The sequence below is a fragment of the Sparus aurata genome, chromosome 4 (genome assembly GCF_900880675.1).
Source record: "Sparus aurata chromosome 4, fSpaAur1.1, whole genome shotgun sequence".
Classification (NCBI taxonomy): domain Eukaryota; kingdom Metazoa; phylum Chordata; class Actinopteri; order Spariformes; family Sparidae; genus Sparus; species Sparus aurata.
In genome coordinates, this window is record NC_044190.1 from 15,480,997 (window position 1) to 15,502,384 (window position 21,388).

General features: G+C 39.9%; 1 protein-coding gene across 3 annotated transcripts; it reads right to left on the reverse strand.

The window, feature by feature from the left end:
* Positions 1-1,804: 1,804 nt before the first annotated feature.
* apip (APAF1 interacting protein) lies at positions 1,805-20,933 on the reverse strand. 3 transcript variants are annotated; one of them, XM_030415641.1, is made up of 9 exons: positions 20,795-20,885; positions 18,113-18,177; positions 13,754-13,822; positions 12,545-12,645; positions 9,148-9,196; positions 8,920-9,037; positions 7,369-7,504; positions 2,548-2,715; positions 1,805-2,384 (listed from the first exon to the last, which is right to left on the reverse strand). In XM_030415641.1, exons 3-9 carry the CDS (start codon positions 13,817-13,819, stop codon positions 2,285-2,287), a joined length of 738 nt encoding a protein of 245 aa, XP_030271501.1. In that variant the 5' UTR covers positions 13,820-13,822; positions 18,113-18,177; positions 20,795-20,885; the 3' UTR covers positions 1,805-2,284. The 3 variants fall into 3 exon arrangements, with proteins under 3 accessions (XP_030271501.1, XP_030271500.1, XP_030271499.1); XM_030415640.1 differs by lacking the exon at positions 18,113-18,177 and having other exon boundaries at positions 20,795-20,933; XM_030415639.1 differs by lacking the exons at positions 18,113-18,177; positions 20,795-20,885 and having other exon boundaries at positions 13,754-13,837.
* Positions 20,934-21,388: the final 455 nt, after the last annotated feature.

The window sequence follows — 21,388 nt, forward strand, 5'->3', positions numbered from 1 at the left end:
TTTTTCAAGTCTTCATCACGACCCCCAGAAAAAGGTTGATGTTCACCAGTGGTGAAAGTAAAGAGGGCACAGTATGTATGTGGAAGGGTCACCAGCCCACAGAAAGTCTTTTTATATCTATAGTGAAAGAAGGGCACGACTTCATGTTTTCTCCCCTGGAAGGGCACCCTAGAGGGCACTTAATCATGTTTATCAACCACAGGGGCATCCAAGGGGGCACATCGCTGTCCACCTAAACCTCTTGGGCTTTCAACTTAGAAAATCCTGAAAGTGCTAAAATGAAGAAAGATGTTTGTTTTCTTTTTGATGTGTGTCTATTCAGAACTCGTGCACAAACACTTTCTCACTCCCTCTTACACACACTCAATAAAACAAATAATATCACTAGTACAGGCAATATTCCCCCAGTCTAAAATGTGTTGTTATATTTTTTTCTCTACAATCTGGCAACCCCTGGTAAGTAATTTGTGTAATTCTTGGGGGTCTCAACCCCCAGCCAATGGCCTACATTTCCTTCAGAGGACAAGGGTTTATATAAATGTGTCACCCCTAGCTGCACTGCTAACTGATGCTAACTGGCTACTGACAGCTACAGCTATCAGTTCCATTAGCAACAAGTAAAGCTATCCACAAGGACATTTTGTAAATCAGGAGCTGTAGCTGACATATTTCATAGGACTTCTTTGAACTTTTCTGTTTCTTTGAAGTGACCAACTGTACATTGTACTTTGAGCTCTTTCATTCAGCCACTAGATATTTTCTGGAAAGTTGTGCCCCAATTTCAGTGCGGACAATCCACCACCGAGCCTTCATATCATGCAAGCCTTCTTTGTCTTCATATTTCATTCTTAATGTGTCTGTTGCTGAACTTGGCTGGCTGAGAGCCTATAAATATTAATATAAATCCATAATGGCATGCATATTGGAATATGTAATATACACAATATTTGGTTTCAGCTGCCAGGGCATAATCCGACTGAGACAATGCTGAATACAGGAATAGTTTTCTTTTTTCGTAATTTTTCAGCTTTTTAGGCACCATTGCTCGGAAAAAAAAACACTGAAAGGCATCACTTCAATAACAACTAGACAAAGATCTAAGATGCCTTTGTGATGCTCACAATGCCAGAGTGTTATTGTCCACAATGTCCTTTTTATGTTATAGTGGTGCTGCTGTTCAATTTCTTTTGCAAAAGAGTTTACCAGAATTCCTCATTAATCATAAGTTGGGGGAAACTTGGCAGTGTTAGCACAGTACAAAAGAATATTTCTTTGTTGTTGTTGTATTTTTTTTTTATTCTTGCATCTTTTTTTTTTCCTTTTTCAAATAAGCCTGCAGCATATTTGACAGTGCTCTGTTTTGAGCAAGTACAGTGCTGGAAGCAATGGGATGGTGGCAGCAGAGGGAGCTTGTTAAAGAACAACAACTCTGGCTTTCATGAGAAATGAGTATGCAGAGAAGTCATGCTGTGCAAGGATCTACGAGCATTGTGCAATGCCCGCACCAAATGCACTCGCCTGGTCCTGGAGCGGGGGGATCGAGATGGAAGATGTCCATGGACACAGCAAGGGTTCCTTTAACGCAACACAGGGTTATTTTCACTGACAGGTGTTTGACAAGATGACCACAGTCATTTATGTGTGTGCCATTCCACAAGTATGTGTATAATACTTGTTGTCTGAGGCCAAAATATGGCTCCAAAAATTCAGAAATGATTTTTCACTCACACAGAACATCTGACATCAGTCTCTGTGCCTTGAATTAAAAAGAAAAACATACAAAAGAAACAGTTCTCAAAGTGGAGACTGGTTTACATCTCAAAACTTTATTTTTAGTTTATTTTAGCTAAGGAGAAACCCAAAAAATAAACAAATACTTTACGTGACTCACAATTTATATTAAATCTATTTTTATTGACTGGTGTAAAGGCATTTAGTCACTATTACAGACCCATTTAAATTCATAGCATGCTTATGCCTGATGTACAATAAAAACTTGATTCCAGTGCAGTCAAACCTGAATAGGAAAGCTTTTGAACCCGTGGACTATGATCTGAAAGCTCCTCATTCATGAGCTGTCCCACAGTGCTTTGCAGTGTACCTCCGGGTGCTTCCGGATCACAGGCATTCAATCTCCTTCAACCCTGAATCTGCCCCCACCATCAAATTTCATCAAATTTGAAGCAGGCCAGTGTGAAAGGCAAATGATTACAATCTGCTCTCCTGATTGAACTCCACTGACCTCTCTGCAACAAATGGCTCTTTTAAAAAGCACCAGTGAATGTCAAACTATTCCCTTTTCTTCCATTGGGAGGGCTGAAGGGTCCAGTCCACTCTGCTTCATCTGGACAGCCATGTCGAACAGGTAGTCATAGCATTCACACCTACAAAATGCAGCAGGATTTTAATTGTTGGAGGAGTAAAACAGTGTAAGTGTAAATAATCTAAAACCTTTTTTCCATATGTCTGCAGTACAAATATATTAGTATGTTCTTGGACATGAACAAGATCAAAGAGGTTAATAATGCCAGCAGGTTAATAACTCACATGGTCTTTGCCTTTTCCCAGGACTCCCCCCAGACGTAGACACCATGTCGACGGACGAGGACAGCACACGAATCTGGGTATTCCTCCATTGCCCGAGCCATCCGGTCTTTCAAGTCCCTCTCCTCTGGGGTATTTTCAATAATAGGCACGACCAGGGTGTCATCATAACTGGATATGTGCAGGGAACAAAACAACAGATTACACCCAGGCTGCTAAAGGCTGAATATGTGACACTTCGAACATTAATATAGCAGCAAACAACTATTTGCTTTGTAAAGGATTTGTGTTATTTTGCCAACTGGGCCACGCTAGTGCATGTGAGCAATTTGGGGAAAGACAGTTGGGTTGATGCCCAAACCGTCGATATTTGACAACCTGGGAATGAGACTCAACAATCCACTATCTTTTTCAGAAATCAGTTACTGCAGGTTTAACTATTTGGGGCTTGTACTTTTGTCATCAGACCTCTGTCACATCGACGCTGGGTAAACAGAAACATGCCTGTTCCAAAAACTTGACACCTTCATTTGCAGTAAAGTCACTATGATTGTGAGGCAATCAAATCAAAGCCACACAATGACTGAATGAGGCATGTGGCTCAGGAGGTAGCTCAGGTCGGTCACTGATCGCAGGGCTGGTGGTTTGATCCTCAACTCCTCCAGAAAAAAACAAATTGCTCCTGATGGTCAGGCCAGCATCCTTCCTGGTAGCTCACTGCCATCAGTGAGTGTGTGCTTAAATGAATGTGTGACTAAAATGTGTTAGTCACTCTGGATAAAATCACTAAATTAATCTCAAATGCAAGGATTTGCTCTTTATCTCTGTTGTATATCCAGGGTTCGTACACATTTTTCAAGGTCAAATTCAAGCACTTTTCAAGCACTTCTAAGGGTCATTTACAAAATTTACCAGCACCTTATCGCTGGAGTAAAATACATATCTACAGGAATATATATACTCATGATTATTTATTTTCACTTTTTATCACAATTATGTACGTTGTATTATGCTGTAAACTTCTAAAATGATGTTTCATAACAGCAAAAACTTTAGAAATTAAAGGAGAACACAAAGTTTATCCAAAAAAAGGGAAGCCACTTGGCGTTCTTCAGGTACACTTGCAGCGAGACAAAGAGAGACCTGAGAGTATCCTGTAATTTTCTTTTTTGACATAAACTTTCATAAGCTGTTCGCTTATTCATCAAAGTTTATTAATATTGAACGTGTCATCAGTCCAAATTGCATCAAATTCACTTTCTCTTCAGCCATCCTTCTCTATTGCTACCAGGCTGCATGTGTGACGATACACACACACACTGGTTTTATTTCTGCTTGTAATAAGCAAACTATACAGTCTGATCCCGATGTTATAATGTCAAGCACTTTCAAGCACTTAAACTAAAACACAACATTGAAATTCAAGTACTTTCAAGGATTTCAAGCACCCGTACGAACCCTGTTTATCATTAAAAATTGAACGTCTTGAGGTTTTGGACAGTTTGAAAGCAATTTAAAGCCATCACCTCGGATCCTCTTCGCCTTTTTTTGGGACATTTACAGAGTGAATGATCAATCAAAAACATGAATAATGAAAATAACCATTTTGTACTGCCGTAATCTAACAGACTCCTGACTGCCTTCTTTCAATTCTAACCAGAGAGAAAGGACCTAGAGCTCTGCCAACATTTTCTCCTATTTCTGCTGCCTGGATGCGTAAGGACTAACGAGCACACCGTCAAATCTTTGAACTGTTTAAGTGTTACTCCCATCTGGCTTTCCCATCAATGCTAGAACGTGAATTGGATCCCCTAAAAGAAATGAGGCCATTTTAAATGACTAAATGTACTATTTTACACAGTACCTGATTTTACGCACAAAGTAAAAAGTAATGAAATGAAGTACAACGTATTGAAGGTCTTTTTAGACAATCTGGAAAAAAAAAGAGCCCATGACTGTGTTGTACAGAGGAATTTCTTGATAAAGACTCACATGTTTCAGCCTGTGATTTGCATCAGGGTTACTGGGAATACTGGGACATGACAGGGCACATTCATGTAGGATGTTTACATAAAAATGGCTGTAGACTTAGATGAAACTGTACTCTTCATGTGGTTAATTTATGTTTTATGGTTGTGCTTTTCTTAACCCTAATGAAGACATGTTTGTTTCCACAGCAAAGTTGGCACCTGCAATGGGCAATGTTTCAAATTTAAACTGTCAGATTGAGTGTGATGAACTTGACGGTGATTTTAACAGTCGTTAGAAGATGAGCAACACGTTAGCATGAATCAGAATTTTTGCATTACAATTTTTCTTTTACCGAAGAAACTATTAGATTCATGGTGATGTGACATTTGTTGGTGTCTGTACCAAAAAACATGTTTTCAATTGTACAGTGGGGCAAAAAAGTATTTAGTCAGCCACCAATTGTGCAAGTTCTCCCACTTAAAAAGATGAGAGAGGCCTGTAATTTTCATCATAGGTACACTTCAACTATGAGAGACAGAATGGGGGGAAAGAATCCAGGAAATCACATTGTAGGATTTTTAATGAATTAATTGGTAAATTCCTCTGTAAAATAAGTATTTGGTTACCTACAACCAAGCAAGATTTCTGGCTCTCACAGACCTGTAACTTCTTTAAGAGGCTCCTCTGTCCTCCACTCGTTACCTGTATTAATAGCACCTGTTTGAACTCGTTATCAGTATAAAAGACACCTGTCCACAACCTCAAACAGTCACACTCCAAACTCCACTATGGCCAAGACCAAAGAGCTGTCAAAGGACACCAGAAACAAAATTGTAGACCTGCACCAGGCTGGGAAGACTGAATCTGCAATAGGTTAGCAGCTTGGTGTGAAGAAATCAACTGTGGGAGCAATTATTAGAAAATGGAAGACATACAAGACCACTGATAATCTCCCTCGATCTGGGGCTCCACACAAGATCTCACCCCGTGGGGTCAAAATGATCACAAGAACGGTGAGCAAAAATCCCAGAACCACACTGGGGGACCTAGTGAATGACCTGCAGAGAGCTGGGACCAAAGTAACAAAGGCTACAATCAGTAACACACTACGCCGCCAGGGACTCAAATCCTGCAGTGCCAGACGTGTCCCCCTGCTTAAGCCAGTACATGTCCAGGCCCGTCTGAAGTTTGCTAGAGAGCATTTGCATGATCCAGAAGAGGATTGGGAGAATGTCATATGGTCAGATGAAACCAAAATAGAACTTTTTGGTTAAAACTTGTCATGTTTGGAGGAGAAAGAATGCCGAGTTGCATCCAAAGAACACCATACCTACTGTGAAGCATGGGGGTGGAAACATCATGCTTTAGGGCTGTTTTTCTGCAAAGGGACCAGGACGACTGATCCGTGTAAAGGAAAGAATGAATGGGGCCATGTATCGTGAGATTTTGAGTGAAAACCTCCTTCCATCAGCAAGGGCATTGAAGATGAAACATGGCTGGGTCTTTCAGCATGACAATGATCCCAAACACACTGCCCAGGCAACGAAGGAGTGGCTTCATAAGAAGCATTTCAAGGTCCTGGAGTGGCCTAGCCAGTCTCCAGATCTCAACCCCATAGAAAATCTTTGGGGGGAGTTGAAAGTCCGTGTTGCCCAGCGACAGCCCCAAAACATCACTGCTCTAGAGGAGATCTGCATGGAGGAATGGGCCAAAATACCAGCAACAGTGTGTGAAAACTTTGTGAAGACTTACAGAAAACGTTTGACCTCTGTCATTGCCAACAAAGGGTATATAACAAAGTATTGAGATGAACTTTTGTTATTGACCAAATACTTATTTTCCAACATAATTTGCAAATAAATTCTTCAAAAATCAGACAATGTGATTTTCTGGATTTTTATTTTTTTTTGTTCCTCATTTTGTCTCTCATAGTTGAAGTGTACCTATGATGAAAATTACAGGCCTCTCTCATCTTTTTAAGTGGGAGAACTTGCACAATTGGTGGCTGACTAAATACGTTTTTGCCCCACTGTATAGCATGATCTGTTGGCACTACAGAACTTTATCACAGTGTTTTGTCACATTTTACTTTATTCAAAAAATTGCAGCGTCTGCAATTTGAATATTGCACTTGGACATATTGCATTTTTTTCAATAAAATTGAGTTACTGTGCAGCCCTACTGGTGAGTGAAAAATACTGAAATATTTTGAACATTTCCAACGTGTGTCATCCTGTGCTATTGTACTCAGGTGTTTATTCTTAGGGTTGCCAACTCCAGTGAGATGAAAAAGGTAAGGCTTCTGACAGTAAGGTCAAACTTCGATTTGTGATGCACTGCTGTCGGTGTGTTGCTGCTGCCGCTGAGTCACACAAAACTAAAGTAGATATAGAACTACACAATATATTATTTTCCACTGTACACGGATTGTTGTTGGTACATGATGTTAATCAAGGTGAAAAGTAACTGCCTTTTCTGCTTTTTTTATTTATTTTTTTTTTTCAAAACATGCAGGAAAAGGGTTCTAGCAGAATATGAGAGTGTAGTTACTCTTAACTGTAGCTCTGTTAAACTGCAACATTTCAAGCAAATGAAACCAGCTCTATTTCAAACACGAGGCCGAGCAGGGTTGAGCCTTTTCTGAAGGACTTTCTGTGACTGCCCAGTTGGAGGCGTTCACCCTTTGGGTCTTCCATATTTTTCATTCGAGTCAGTGGGTTTGCAGCTTCAGTCTCTACTATGACTGGCAAGACACTTTCATAACCAAGACTTTACAAACCTCCACTTGACTGAAAAATGCAAATGCTTAGAAACTCTTTGGACCTCACTAATCCTTGCTGCTTGATTACATACCGATAGTTGGTGCCTGAGGTGCCCTTACGAATCCCCTTGATCATCTCCTGATGTGTTATCCTGAACTCTTTGCCAGGATACAGCAGTGTTGCCATGACAGCAGCCTTGGAGTGGGTGTGTATAACTGCCTGTGCCCCTGTATTTTAGCAAAGGAAGAGCAGATTATGATTTGAGTGTTGTCTACTGGTATGGTCTTTCTTAAGCTATTATTGTAAAAAAAAAAAAAAAAGAAATGGAAAAAAAAGAAAGGCGAGAGACCACATGCCACTTCCCCACAGGTGATGATCATACATCAAGGCTGAGCAGGCTGTGAAATTCTTTTATAAGATTTCAGTTTCATTTGTAATGGTTTTGAGTTTCAGAGGCAAACTGAACACTTTCAAGTGGCCTTCCAGGATGGAGGGGATGAGTATTTGATATAAGAATTACATTTTGAAGTGAGTTATTTCATTAAATGTTGACCTTTAAATTTGACTTAATGCTTTTACTCTGACATTTTTCCAGAATTTTGTCTAAAAGCAGTATTTCGACAATCAGCAGCTTATACATGAAATACCTTTATTTTGTAGGCTTTCCTACTTTTGAGCAAATGGGAATACCACAGGCAGTTGTTCTCTGTTTGCTCTGGTCATGTTGCCAATTAACAAAATATTTGCCTCTTTTTCCAGCATAGATAGCTCAATTTTATTCATATTCCCCGTTGTGAAATACCTCTTTAGTAAACATGAGCATACAGTAACATGAATCACATTTTTCCAATTTAATTCAGACTTTTAAAATACAAAACATCTAAAATTTAATATATATTTTTTTTTCTTTTTTACCATTTTCTTCTTCTTACATACATTTGTGGTGGTCAGCCACAATATCAACATTGGCCACCACATACTGATTTTCTATTTTTGAAGCCGCACATCTCACTCTCCCTCGCTCAAGACAGCGCACCCGTCGGTGAATAGCATGATGTTATTAACTCTGATGCAGCGGATGGCAACTTGGTTTTTAGTCTGCTGGTAAAACAAACGAAGAAGAGGAGGATGAGATTTCATATGCTTGGCTTGACCAAAACTTCCTCTGCAAAGATTACAGCTGGCTTCATCGATCGGATCAAGCCCTCAGGAAGAGCGCCAGGCCTTGAAGCCAGCCGATGGCCAAACCATGTAATTATATCAGTACATGATGCAAAGGGGCCCAAAATACTTTTCCCATAAGCCAACATTGTGAAAGATGTGTCTGTAAAATGGTGAATGATTGATTTTGAGCCTCAAAACCCCTGCGAAATGACTTGTTTCACTGTCATAAGTGGAGCTTTCAGTCCAATACAGCCGCACAATTAAATCATTTTATCCCTTTTCAAGTTAGCTGGGCGCTAAACTGGAAGTTAGCCGGATCGATCCGCGAAAATCTCAAGTAAACACGCTCAGTTTCACTGGCTTGCATTTGCCCATGGGCTGACAGAATCTACAAGATATTTAAGCTCTTTGTGGCTGCTTAAAATAAAAAAAAAGAAATTGTTGGTGCATGTATGAACATCGTATATGTGCATCTCACCTCTCATAGTGTAGGCATTCATAAAAAGGGGTGTACACTGGCTCTTCTTCAACTTCTTCCAGGCAGGTGGACAGCTGATGTCTCTCTCCTCCACATCACACACGAACATGTCTTCTGGCTGAGTAACACAGACAACAAGTCACAATTTAAAGCCAACACACTGATACTTAGCTGAACACTATTTATACCATAGAACAATGTTTCACAGATTGGCAAGAACCTGCTCACCTGTATTCTCTCTTTCTGGACACCCGATGGTGCGATGTAGATCTGCTCTCTATGAATCACAACACACAAATATGTATGAATTATTATCAAGGAGAAGAATGAGGTGACTAGTGTAGTTCCTGAAATATTGATTCACAGAGTTTGTTTTTCATATCATAATGGAGCATTGTGGCTGTTGTTACTAGAACAAAATCTTAAGAACCACTCAGCTTCTTTTACCCATCCATGAAGGACCCAATCTCCAAGGAAGTTATTCAAAGTAATTCTTTATACTTATGCAACAGTTTTCTACAGACTTTTCTGCAGTTACTATGAAAGACCTTCAACAGTTATACACAATAAAGTGTGTACAAATGTATAAGTCTAGTGCTATTGCATTTGTGGATAAAACTAGTATAAAGCCTTTTTGTTGCTCCAGAGGAGGCTGCCTGTGGTGGCTCAGTTGCATTGTGGGTAATGTAAGCAGCGGGTTTTGAGAAGAAGAAGAATGTGTGGAATGAAGAGGGCAATATCTCTGGTTGTGCTGTGTTTATTTTCATCATTTGTATTTGATCTATAAATGATAAGTCCAACAGTGTGATAGGAGTTAGGGATGTGCATCTTCAACACTGAGGTGATACGATATGCATCTAGATACACTGCCAACGATACGATACATTAAAGATTCATATAAAACAACCACCGATAAGATACAATACGATTCTCCCACCTACTGCGGTACAGTGCAATACAGTACAATTTGGTTCAACACAATGCGATACAGTGCGATACGATGCGATGCAGAAGAATATTGTACAATGGAATACAAAGTGGTGCAGATAGTTCATGTTCATTCTTTATTTCTACAGTGTGCTTCACACTTTTAACAGGGACAATGGGAAACTAAACTCTAAGCAGTGGTGCCTTTTGGCAGTTATAAGCTACTGTATGAATGCAAAAGTTGTACAGATGCCAGTAACTTGTTACCTTAATCTGACCACTACCAGTAATCTAACATTTCCAAACCAGTAATCAGATTGAAGTACTTATTCAAGTCACTTTGCCTTACTATTATTTTTGTCACTTTCCTTCGAAAAAAAATATTATTAAAAAATATTTTTGCTTTCTTCTTGCGTCTCGGTGAGTGATGTCATGTATGCGAAAAGTCACGTTTTCAGCACGAGGACAACTCACGTGTAGCCATGCAGCGACACAAACACTAACATTGTGTTAGCAGCAGTACCTCCGCTGGTGCTAACCACTGGAGCCGAAGGAGACCTCTTTGTCACATTAACGCCATGTCGCCGCTTCAGGTGAGAGCTTAGATTGGTTGTGCTCCCTGTGTGTTTAATCGCGGCACGGCACATTTTACAGATGGCATTTCTCAAGCTGACCATCTCTTTATAAAAGCCGAAGTGTCCACAAACACCAGACTTGTAAGTGACCGGCGAGTGTATCTCTTCTTCATCCATGCTTACTTTGTCTCTGATAGGCTCTGATTTCCAGCCTGCTGTTTGGTGCTCTGCTGACCCCACCTCCAACTCACGTGAGACGAAACTCTGGCTGAATTGGCCGATCGCGGCCGTGGCGATGAGAACGGAAACAAGCACTTGGTCCTACTTCTAAATGAGTTTATTTTAAGTATAGATACGAGTCGGATTTTATCGATGCAGAGATTTTATACACGATACATCTCGAGTTCATCCAGATTTTTTAACCGATGCACACTTCTGTCATCGATGCAACCACATCCTAAATGTTCATACGAATACATATACAAATCGGTGAATCTCACCATCCCTAATAGGAGTGCAATGCTACACCCGTGGACTGCTTCTGCTCTTAGCCCCCACTGAGTGACAGGCAAGATATCAGATTATGTGCAGCTTCCTCTCAAGACACAAAAGGCTTTAAACTACTTTTTTCATAAATGCGGCATTACTCTTTAATGTGCAAATTTGGTGGAGTTAATCATTTTCCATCCAAAACTCTTTTTTTCTCTTAATCTCCATTGTTCCATGTACTTGCTTCTCATTTGGAAGTGCAGACATGCATTGTAAATAATGTTTCTATGGCATGCAAAGAAATCAGTCACTGTTTTTGAATACTTTACTTGATAAAAAGATCTAATAATTATTTTTAAAAAGGCCTGAGATTATAATCAACTGGTTTTCAGTGTTATACACACAGCGTCAGTTGATCCCCTCAAAGTCTTTGCAGTGATCATATTTTTGCTTAAATTTCAGAGCCTTAATGCTTCCCAATAGAATGTACAGGATGAAGCCATTGTAAGCTTCTTTATCGAACAACAAACACAGCAGATAAAGGAATAGCCTACTGATTTTTTGTGTGCAATGTTCGGCGAGACCGCCTCAGGCTCTGAGTCACTTCTGAGTCAAACCACAGCTACTATGAAAAAAACTAAAAGAAAACAGGCTTCAAAACTTAAAATGCAGACCTGCGCTCCTGGAAGGTAAAAATACACTCATTAGGATTTTGGTGTGGAGCCTTGTAGAAGTCTGACAACACTACGGTCTATTTGGATTGCTTTATGTGTTTCATAAAAAATCTGCTCTCTTTTATCTTTTTATATATAGAGTAGTAAGTCTTGGAGGCTGAGCTGAACAATTAAAGCAGCAATTTATAACCAGCTACAATACGGAAAAATCTGAATGGCTCTCATTTAGGAGGCCACATAGACGACGATTGGGGTTTCAAATATCTTTTAAAATTCATTTAATAGAAAATAGTCATTACGCAGTCATTTTAAGGAGTAATACTCGGCAAAGCTGAGGTGTTGCAGTGGAGATTGGAACTACTTATTTTCTATCTGAATCTAAAAGTATAATTATTTAACAAGATGAAAGGAAATTCTCCTGTGAATTATTTTTAAGTTACAATTTCTTTCCATCTGAATCAAATCCAACACACATGGAGCGGCCATCAGTAAATCTTACTTGGTTTCATCTGCGGTTTCATCAACTTCCCCTGTCCACTTAAATAAATGTCTGCCATTCCCCATTTCAGAAACGGATTTGCTAATGGGTGGTGCTTTTTCTGTAGCTTTCCTCCAAAACAAAACAGATCAAAGATGTTAGTAATAACCTGTCAAAGCCTTCAGTTTGAATTTTGTTTTATTATGGCAAAACTGCGGCCTTCTGTCTTCACCCCAGATTTGCACACATTGCCAAAACTGATATAACTGACCTCACGTCAGTCTCCCAAATGCCCTCACAAATGCTCAAAACAATCTTCACAACAGAAATACATTTTTGGCATGACTGTCGAAGATCAAGGTGAATTAGTGAATTGAGGCATAGTAGACTTTGGGTAGGAGTAGTCACAGTTAAACCATATTTTAAAAGTAACCCTTTCTGGTCCTTCTTAATATTCTTCAAAAAATCATCTACATACAAACCCTCGTCTCAGACTGATCCCTCCGCCTGTCCCCGTCACCCATCCCAGCTGGTAGAAGAGTCGGCATAGCTCAGGGATGAGGACACGAGGATGCTCCTTCTCCTGCACAAACACACAAATTGTTAACCGATTAACATCAAGTTGAATACTCTTTGGTTGTGGAATAAAGTTGTTGAGCTTTAAACGGGACACGCTTAAAAGTATAAATCACTGCGCTTTTGATGTTGAGGTATTGGGTAAGTGAGGCATAAGTAGTCATTGTAATAAAAACAGAAAAATATTCAAGGTGAGAAATGCAGCATTTTCAAAGGAGAAGTTTTGTTTTGTTTTGTATCGTGTATGTTTCTTACTGCAACAATACCCATGAATAGATCACAACCAACAACGAACTGATCCTACTCACAGGTACAGCGTTTACATCTGAATTGAGATTATGCCTCTGTGCCAAAGAGCTTCCTTGTGTCCCAAAACTATTAAAACACATCAGTTTTGACTTGTTCCTCAATTACTATAAACACACACTGGCTTGTTCCCACACCAATCAGCAACAAGATTAAAACCACTGACAGATAAAAAGAAAAAAACAGAGATCTTTTTGTTAACATGCAAGGTGCTTCCTGGAAACCCTGGGTCCTGGCATTCGTTTGGATGCTGATTGACGGGACTCACCCATCCAAAAACCCATACGGGCCAAGTCCACCAGTGTACACTACCCTTCTGCCTTAAACACTCGTGAGAGCAACAATATGTATCAGTCCAAAGCTGAAAATAACTCCCAACAAAAACCCAGTTATTACTGAGCCTAAAAAAAAAACACTATACATTGGAAAAATGTCTGTCTTCAGTGGGAACTAATGGACTTGACAGACAGGTTATGGAGTTTGAAGGTATTGAGAGATGAACTAACACTGTTGGTTTTGGTCTCTTCTTGGGATTTGTTGGCAATAACTAAATCATTGTGCATGCACTCATCTTTCCTCATTTATGTTTTGAGTTGGGCTGCATCAGGACACTGTCACAGCAAACACATTAATAAACAATGTAACCAATGGACACATCATAACTGCTTTGGAGGAGGGGCTAATGCTTCCTAAAAGATAATAAAATATCCTTTCTCACTTTGGCAGTCGCCATCTAGTTCAGGTGTCGTTCCATTACGGCATTTCATAAAAATGCAGTTCAAAGTGTTTATCTGTCATGTCATGCTTGCCTGTTTGTCCGTGGCCTCTTGACCTGCATCTTGACAGCCGTTGCTGGTGCCACACACAGATGACATATCCTGTGAGAAAACCATTGACAACATTTAGAGATGACACAATGCCAAGAGAAGATGTCTGGGAGAAGGTTGCACAATAACATTGATTTTGGTGTCATATGAGACATTCTTAGTGCTCTTATGTCCCAATGAAACTGCATACTGTCATCGTTTTAGTTCCTTATGCTGATTTATTCCCTGTTGAAACTGGATATTGTTAAGATAACCCTTGGGGCAGAATAAGATAGAACTGATTTACAGTTCTCAGTAATTCATCTCCTTCCTCGTCCTCCTACGTGTCAGTAAGGAAGAAAACAGTTTTCCTGAGAAAGAAAAGGTAGACAGGCAGCGCTACTCAGTTTAAGTTTAAAATTTATATTTATTCCAACAGTTACATAATAGGAAAATGTGACATTTTCAAGGAACTGAACCTAAGTAAAAATGGTGTACCTATTTGAAATTGATTAGATTCTTCATAATAGATAGTAAAAGGTGAATTTTTTTTTATTATTTTATCATAGGATTGGACAAATGAATCTGTATGAGATTTAGACACGAAAACAATTCAAACAAAGACACACACAAGTTGAAAACAATATACAACATTACATGATCATTCTTGTCAAAATTCTCTACGTCCACGATTGGATTTGCCTATCGATTTTAAGGTCACAATTCAATTTGATTTTAATTTTTTTTATAGCATCATTGTCATCTTTGACAAAGTCAGACTATGCAGCGTTTCCCCCAGTATTTTCTGAGACTGTGGCGTGTGGGGGGGGGGGGGGGGGGGGGGCGTTTGGGTCATCATACTGTAATATTTATACTTATGTCATAGGCTACTTATGGAATTTCTTTTTTTTTCTCTGGTTATAATGCACAGCCATCATGAACTCTACTATTGTAAAGAAATGATATTTTAATTATTTGTTTCAAGAGAGGAGTTATCCAAGTCAGAGTCCTGCACGGGTGAAAAATAATGTAGGCTACTGTGTCGGACACAGATGCAGGACATGCGGACGCCTGGAGAGGTGGGTCGGGTTTTACGATTGCCATTTTCAAGGCGTCACTTATCATCAGTCATTATTAGTGACACAAATGATAAGCATTTATATTTCATATGAGCTCATCCATGCGTGCTTGCGCCCTCCCAGAACTCACATTCCCCACATTGTCTTACTTTCAATTTAAAAAATTGCGTCAGTCCAATTTTCCTTCGGGCGTCGGTATCACTTTATACCGGGTCGGCTCGAGTGCGCAATGTAAGTTGTGTCGGAAAACTGGTCGGATGCGGTGACCCGTGCGGGACTCCGCTCCAAGGGCGTTTTCACACCTATAGTTCATTTGCTCTGGTCCGAATCAGGGACCAACTTGTTACAATGTTGCATATTACCTCGAGTTTGGTTTGTGTTCACACAGCAGCATTTACAGGTGGACCAAAATGTGTGATGCGTGAGGAAACTGCTCTCTAATTGGTCTAAATTTCGAAAACGAGGCAGCAATTCAGCTGAATTTAGCACCGAGCAGACAGGAAGTCAAGCACTGAAACAACAACAATTTGACATCCGGTTACTTTTCAAAACAAAACACTCCGTGTTTACACCAGCACACAAATCTCAAAAAAGAGACAAACACAAGCTCTTCTTCTGATCCTTCGGTCGGGAATACTTCGTGTTGTTGTTTTTATGACACAGACCTATAACTGCGGTCGTGAGTGATCATGTGATTATCGCGGGAACTCCTTGGCCTCGCGACACCAGCTGCCTACCGTACTGCACCGTGACCGACTCAAAATGCAACCGGGGGTTACCGGACGGCGGAGCAAAACACCTGATCGGGCCGTAACGCAGCGGACACGTATCCAGTGGAAATTCGGGGTTAAGCACTGATGCTTCCTGCAGTTGGGTCGGATCGAGTTTGGATCATGTTCTCCCCACAAATGAACTGTACCAGAGTTTGTTTGGAACCGGACCGAGACCACCTCTTCAACAAGGTCTCGGTACGGTTGTTTTGGTCCGCACTCGAATGCGATTGATGTGTTCACACCTTCCCAAACGAAGTGCACCAAGGGGGTAAACGCTCCAGGGTTCGATTCAACCGAACTAAACAAGGCAGGTGTGAAAACGCCCTAAGTGACCATTTTAATCCTCTAGCTAATTATCAAGGGAAATATCCAACATGCTAGTTAACGTCAAAGACTGCGGTGGAAGATGACGGTAAAATATTTCCTTTCTCTAACACTGGATTTATTTATGCCTGAATTTTGAAGTTGTGGCAGCTTTTATTTTGCCGTGGCGGTGCGCCACAGTCAATTACATGTAGGGGAAACCCTGCTATGGATTACTAAAGATCACCAGATCATTGGTTTTGACACCCATCAGTTATGTTTTTAAATTATTTTCTTTATTGAACAAAAGCTTGACTTTATCCTCGTTTCATTTTGCAGGTTAGGGTCAGGCAAGTTCGAATAATTCCAGTTAAAACAAATGTATAACCCGTCGAGGATTCACCAATAATCAACAGAAGATAGAAATGTAGTTTGTTAAATCATAAAATTGGCTTTCTCAAATCTGTCCCCAGTAAACCCTCTTCCGAAACAAATTCCAAGAAAGCAAATGATCCCAACAACTCCCCTGCAATCGCAGTGACCTCTGGTACCAGTGTCTTTGTGCACACAGATAAGTGCATCTGCAGGCTACTGGTAAGTAAGCTGCATTGTGTCGTCTTTTTCTTTTTTTCTTTCTTCTTTTTGTTTTTTTTCTCAGGACATGCGCTGCACACACGCATGAGTAATCTATTCCAAAGTAACGCTCAATAGCCTTCTTGCTAAGTAAAGGCTAATTAAGCATTGGCACTGGTAAACCCTGTGATGAGGAGGTGGGCATTGCTTTTTAATTTTTGTCAAGTTAGATGTTAACAGTATCACACTAAATGTGACTGTTTGAAAACTATCAGAACTATAACAGATAGAGAAAAGCCCTTTGGGGTAGCTGATAGGCAATACACTGAATGTTGCTAGCGAGTGGTGTGACTTTATCACCCTATGCTTTGGAAGCTATTTGTTGGGCTGGCTGTGTAGTCAACCCCATCTTAAAACAGTGTTAAGTTTGTCACCTAGCTAATTTCTATTAAAACCCAGGTTCAGCATATTTTTCTCTCACACTACCACTGCCTAACCCCAGTGCTCTCGACAGTGACACATTGTCAATGCCAGAAAGAAAAACAATTAACTTTCAGAGCAGATAATCAACCATACGCTTATCATCGCTGACAAGAGCTGATGGCAGTCATGACACATATCTATTTCCATCAAAAAGGTTTCTGAGGGCAAGGACACTTGCGTTGATTCACATTAAACTGCATGCGTGACTTAATGTTTACGAGAGATGAATTGTGCTGCAGGACACCGTATAAACAAACACTTAGAGGGATCATCTTGGCAGATTTCTCAGTAAGTGTTGGCAGCTAATTAGAGCCTGTCCACACGGAAATGCTCTTTTGTGTAAACGCACATTTTTTGCATCGTTTTGGCCAATCGTCCAAACGGATCCTGTAAACGCAGTGCCTGAAAATGCACTTTTTTGAAACCGGGTCCCAGGGTGGAAAAATAGGAAAACGCTGCCCTTGCATTTTCGTGTGGACAGCGAATCCACATACTTTCTGAAGCGATGACGCCATCACCCCACCCCTCAACCTCTTGCCTCCGACCTCTGAACCCCGCAACGTCTCATAACAACAACAACACTAATGGTGGACTACATGCTTGTGCTCGTACTGCAGCGGATGTTGAGCCTATTAGGGTTACTAGGGCAAAATATTATGCTTCTTGTTATGTTCGGTTTCTCCTTCCACTGTCTGTTTGTATACAGAGTGCAAGCTTTATGCGCAGGCGCCGTCTCTTCTTCTCCGTTTTTGGTGAATCTCAAGCGCCACCTATAGGCCTGGAATATGAACTACAGCGTTCTCGGTCGTTTTCAGTGGATCCGTACGGACGCAAATATTCTTGAAACAATGCCAAGGGAAACCTAGGAAAAGAAGATCGTTTTCGTAAGTGTGGATGAGCCCTTAGTGTCTGTTAGCTTGTGTTTAGCTTACAGTCAACACTTTGAGGCTAAATGTGAAACAACTGGCTGGACAAAATTTGAAAACATTACTACTACTCATAGTCAACTGTCAATTTTGTTCTGACAACAGAGCAAAATGCTAAACAAAGAGCAATGATGCATCTCAGTACTCCATGGTACACAGTGTCAATTGTGCGTAGGAATTGTGACAATGCATGCATGTTTAACATTACAGCAGTCCAGTCCAGACCTGAAGCAAAAAGGGTGATGGCGACAAGTCTCCTTTAGGTCTCCAAGGGAAATCAAGACCTGTTTCTAAAATAGAAACTCAAATATTTGAAAGGAATACTGTTTTCAGTTGAATATATGCCACACACACGCACGCACACACTTGTATGAACCACTCTGTGTCACTGAAACACTAGTATGCAAATTGTTATGCAACAAAAGATTATTTGAGGTCAGGTCATTTAATTGAGTGTCTCACTGTTTCAAATTGCATGCTTATCAGGTGAGTCACCTGCTTCAGTCTTTGAGGTTGGTTTGAATGAAAACAACAAGTTAAATAATGTAGCCTATTTTACATACACTGGCATCCGTAGCTGCCGCATTTAGTTCACTCAACAGGCGGCTCACTGCTAGTTTGCAGATTTATTCCTTATGGTACATCTGCCAAACACAGAGCTATTCACAATGACAACATTGTTTTAAGGTTTAACTTTATGTTTAAGCAGGTGGATTTTAACAAGACCTACTAGCAAACAAACAAATGGACATCAATGAAATGTGACCTGCGTAGCTTGTATCATCTGACTGAGGGAGAACATATGACTACATGTGTAAATGAACTAAGTTGCAATGCTTAAAGCAAAACTCTCGCCAAAATGCAGCCTAGGGTCTTTTTGTGAATGTACCCGAGTCAAACTTTCGTTTAAAAGCATAATTACGACGAAAGCACCACTTTTAAGATTTACCTTATTTTCCTTTTTCGGGTCAAAATCATTTTCAATGGGAGTGCATAAGGCACTTTTAGTATAGCATCAAAATCGCTATTTTTAAAACACTAAGAAGGCTCGACACAACATGAAACTTTTGCTCGTTTTTCCACCAACGAAAGTTTGACTCAAGTACATTCACAAAAAGACCCTAGGTTACATTTTGATGCTAGATTTTTGCTTTAAATCACACTCTAGCCCCAATTGGTGGCTCATGAATTCAAAACACACTGTCACACTCCACGAAAAATATCTTTAAATTTCATTTTCTCATATTTGATTCATCAAACGATACATCAAGGCATGATTGTTAGTTGCAGCGCTCAAAATGAACCAAAAAATATAATCAATTACTCGTATCACTAATTTCTGGAGGGAAAAGTTTGCATTCCACATGCATTTAACTGAGAAGTACGATCCACAAATTCAAATTATGGCTTTGAGGATACAGCTCTAATGAAAGGCTTCTTTCGGCTTTTCAGTTTTTTCCCTGTTGAGTACCACGTACTCATTTATATAACTGAAGCTTCTTTACCTCAATAAAACTCCTCTATAGCTGTTCTAGAAATACAGTACATGTTAGTGCACATACTAATTTGGATGAGAAATCCTGTATCACTAAAATCTATGCAAATTTTCTTTTATTGCACAGAAAGTTTACATCAAGTCCTTTCACTAGATCAAGAGAATATCTGTTTCACCGTTGCGTGCCAATCCGCCCTAGTCCCGGAGCTGAATTGGAACATAAACATAACCTTACATAACGGTGCTACACTGGAAATATATCTGATGAGAGGGGAGCCATTCCATGAAGTTCACTAAACAGGCACATTGTGCAAACATGGCCACTTTACATCTTTAAAACCGAAGCTTAATTGATTGTTGACTTTATTCCTTTGCAACATGCTACATGGGGCATAAACAGCAGTGGCAATGAGTGAAACTGTTGTAGATGCACACGAACAAAGCTAAACTTACAGGTGTGCATCGCACAACCAATGGAACTAGGGCAGCACCACTGATCAACACATTTTCGCAATCGCAGTATGGCCAAGTGCAATATCCTAACTGCAGAAGCTGTAATTGTTTGTTTGAGATATACAGTGTGTGACAGGACAGCATTATAACGATGCACTGCTGCAGAGATTCCCTGGCCTACAGATACTGTTCTGTAGATGTAAGTAGTTCTTCAAGATATGGTCGAAATGTTGCACTTGGTCATGTAGTGCTTTGGAAAATATTTAAATTAATGGTGCAGTCTGTGTCATAATAAAGTACTGCAGTGCTGCTGAGGTGATCTAGCCTATAAATCTTGTTATCTCCTAACTCGTTTGGTACAGACCCCAACAAATTTCACATCAACATGATTTAACTCGGATATTATTCAGTGAAAGTGAAAAAAAATATGACTCAAGAATAACCATAACCAGTAACGTTCGTCCTGAACCATATCGCAATGTGTCAAATTAATTTCAATATGATTTATTTTAAACCATACCGTGAATCTCCCAATAAAAGCTACAGCTGGTGTTGTTAACTGAGGGAGAACATAACTTATGGCTTGCTTTCTCTTAAGCTAGCGAAGTTACAGTAACGTTATTCACATTACCTCAAGTTTGAGAAGTTACGCTCATAATAATAGTGTTAAAATCTGCCACAGCAAACGAGAAAGTCAACGCTCATTAATATAAAGGTTGTCTCAGTTCAGCAGCAAGGGTAAAGTTGTTGAATCATTAGCTAAAGAGTATAACAGTTATGCCAAAAGTTCTGTGCAGTCGCTGCCTACCTGACGGCTATGGCTAATCAACAGCAGTTAGCCTAACTTTGAAAGCGGGTACGTTTAGCTTGCAAACTCATTGTGCAGCAACATGACAACAGCGGTCTGACCTGCTACTCGTCAGACAGGTAAAACACACGTACAAAACATGACCACTTACCACTTATGTTGTAAAATTAAATCCTCACTTGAAATATTCGATGTCCAAGACGGCTAACGTTGCTGCACGTAGTACGTCATCAGCGTGCGACTTCTAAACGGGTTGCCGCATGACGTGAAGGCTCTCCACCAAACCTGTCATTCTCTCTCCCACCTTGATAAGTCCACCGTCTTTTGTAAAAATACGGACACTTCATCCGTGTCAAAAGAAGCACTGAAATCATTTACTGAAATTGCGTAGAAAAAACAATAATAAGAACACTTTTACAAATTACAAATAAAATAAAAGTGCTGATCTCCCAAATGTGTAAAGATAATTGAACATAAGCTGTATTAAAAGTAGGCTTATGACTGAAAAGTGAATACTTTTTTAGCTGAATGGACCAGTGTTATTATTGTACTGTTTTGTGAATGCTGGAAAAAAAGCTTGTCTTTTTTTTTTGTCTGCTAACTCCTTCCACATTTTTCAACATCCATTCAAACATCAAAATATTCATCCCAATCAGGACATTACTGCGCACATTCAGATTTTTTTCATAATTTCCTAGATATTCCACGTTTTCTAACTTTTTTACCCTTTCAGGCAAATGCACAG

Coding starts and splice junctions, on each gene's coding strand:
- apip (XM_030415639.1), bottom strand. CDS start 13,837: ATGGTTTTCTCACAGGATATGTCATCTGTGTGTGGCACCAGCAACGGC. Junction 9,038..9,147: donor TCCAGAAAGAGAGAATACAG/GTGAGCAGGTTC, acceptor TGTGTTACTCAG/CCAGAAGACATGTTCGTGTG. Junction 2,716..7,368: donor ACCTCAGGCACCAACTATCG/GTATGTAATCAA, acceptor GCACATATCCAG/TTATGATGACACCCTGGTCG.